The 2,045-nt window shown below is 44.4% G+C and overlaps 1 protein-coding gene across 1 annotated transcript; it reads left to right on the top strand.

The window, feature by feature from the left end:
- The first annotated feature begins 298 nt into the window (after positions 1 to 298).
- Positions 299 to 1,377, top strand: LOC134371607 (olfactory receptor 5AU1-like). Its single transcript, XM_063088445.1, has one exon. The coding sequence runs from the start codon at positions 442 to 444 to the stop codon at positions 1,375 to 1,377; it is 936 nt and encodes a 311-aa protein (XP_062944515.1). The 5' UTR covers positions 299 to 441.
- The last annotated feature ends 668 nt before the right edge of the window (positions 1,378 to 2,045 follow it).

The raw sequence follows: 2,045 nt of genomic DNA, 5'->3' as shown, positions 1-2,045 counted from the left end.
CAGTCTGATACCAGAGCTTGTGTGCTCAAACACAAAATATACTGTTTCTAGAAGATAAGCTTCCTGAGGTCAAGCACTATTGAATTCCTGATAGGGCGAACACAGAGCTAATCATATAAAAAACTGTGAATAAATATTTGGTGACTGAGTGTTTCATTACTCAGAATTTTTTAAGATCCCTGAGAGATCAAATTGTGTATGTTTCTCTTATATTTTCTATTGCTGCACAAGTAATGCTTACTAAACTAACCAACTGACTGACCCACTGAATAGAGAAGACCCTCTCTATGCAGAGTTCCATCTGCAAAGCCAAATTTCCTCAGTAAGACTAATCTTCAGAAAGCTGTCCCTAGTACAGAACTAAATCCAGTAAGAGCCCCCAGGTGTTCAACATCATTTCTGGCAGTGCCCTCTGTCCACACCCCAGAGCACTGGAGAATTATGGAAGGGGCAAACCTGAGCCGAGGGATTGAGTTTGAGCTCTTGGGCCTCACGAGCGACCCCCAGCTCCAGAGGCTGCTCTTCGTGGTATTCCTGGGCATGTACACCATCACTTTGCTGGGGAACCTGATCATGTTCTTCCTGATCCATGTAAGTGCCACCCTGCACATGCCCATGTACTCCCTCCTGAAGAGCCTGTCCTTCTTGGATTTCTGCTACTCCTCCACAGTTGTCCCCCAGACCCTGGTGAACTTCTTGGCCAAGAGGAAGGTGATTTCCTATCTTGGCTGCACGGTTCAGATGTTCTTCTATGCGGGTTTCGCCACCAGTGAGTGCTACCTTATCACTGCCATGGCCTATGACCGCTATGCTGCTATTTGTGACCCTCTGCTCTACCCAAACATCATGTCTCCTGAGGCGTGTGTCTCTCTGATTGTGAGCTCCTATGGTGCAGGGTTTCTCAATTCTCTTATCCACACAAGCTGTATCTTCAGTCTGAAATTCTGTGGTGCTCACGTGGTCACTCACTTCTTCTGTGATGGACCGCCCATCCTGTCCCTGTCTTGTGTGGACACCTTTCTGTGTGAGATCCTCCTCTTCATATTTGCTGGTTTCAACCTTTTGAGCTGCACTGTCACCATATTGATCTCCTACTTCTTAATTCTCATCACCATCCTGAAAATGAACTCGGCCCAGGGTAGGTTCAAGGCATTTTCCACCTGTGCTTCCCACCTCACTGCTGTCTGCCTCTTCTTTGGCACAACACTTTTTATGTACCTGCGCCCAAGGTCCAGCTACTCCTTGGCTCAAGACCGCACGGTTGCTGTGATCTACACAGTGGTGATCCCAATGCTGAACCCCCTAATCTACTCTTTGAGAAACAAGGATGTGAAGGAAGCTTTAAGGAAGGTTTGGGGAAGAGAAACAATAGAATAATCTTCTCAACTCGTCACCACATACCTTTAGAAAGCCGAAAGAGCTGTATCTTATGTGGCGTTACCCTGAGCGCCTTCCCCATGAATGGCAGGCATGCCCTGTGGTCGGCAGGTGCTTCTGCATCTGCTGCCACAGGAAGAACTGATGGTGTCATGGACGAGAAGTGAGAAGGGAGTGTCTGCTTGTTGCACAATTGGACCCATTAGCAAGATTTTGTTCTGCCTTTGTTCAGATGCTTCATTTATATTTCCAAGTTTATAAATATTTTATTTTATTATTAGAAATGGACATTTGTATTCTTCGTAGTAAAGTTATCTCCTTAACTAACTTGAAGACCTTGGCTGCTTGGGAAAATCCTTCCTATTCTTTACAATCTTCTCTTTGTAAAAACTGGCTTCTTGACTTAAAAAAAAACCTTTTTTTGATTATTTAATTATTTGAATGATACTGCAACAACAGCTTCAAAAATTCATATGATATTTTATTGTCTTTGTTGACTTTTTTTCTGACCAAATAGTCACTTGGCTAGTTTCAAACTAGATAAACTTTTTTTTTTTTAAAGATGACTGATAAGTGTTGTCAGCACCACGCTCCCAAGTGAGCTAACCGGCCATCCCTATATAGGATCCAAACCTGCAGCGGCGGCACTACCAGCACCGCACTCTCCC

This window comes from Cynocephalus volans, chromosome 3 (assembly GCF_027409185.1).
Source record: "Cynocephalus volans isolate mCynVol1 chromosome 3, mCynVol1.pri, whole genome shotgun sequence".
Lineage (NCBI taxonomy): Eukaryota > Metazoa > Chordata > Mammalia > Dermoptera > Cynocephalidae > Cynocephalus > Cynocephalus volans.
Note: the sequence above shows the minus strand (reverse complement) of the source record. Positions and strands in the feature narration are given on the sequence as shown.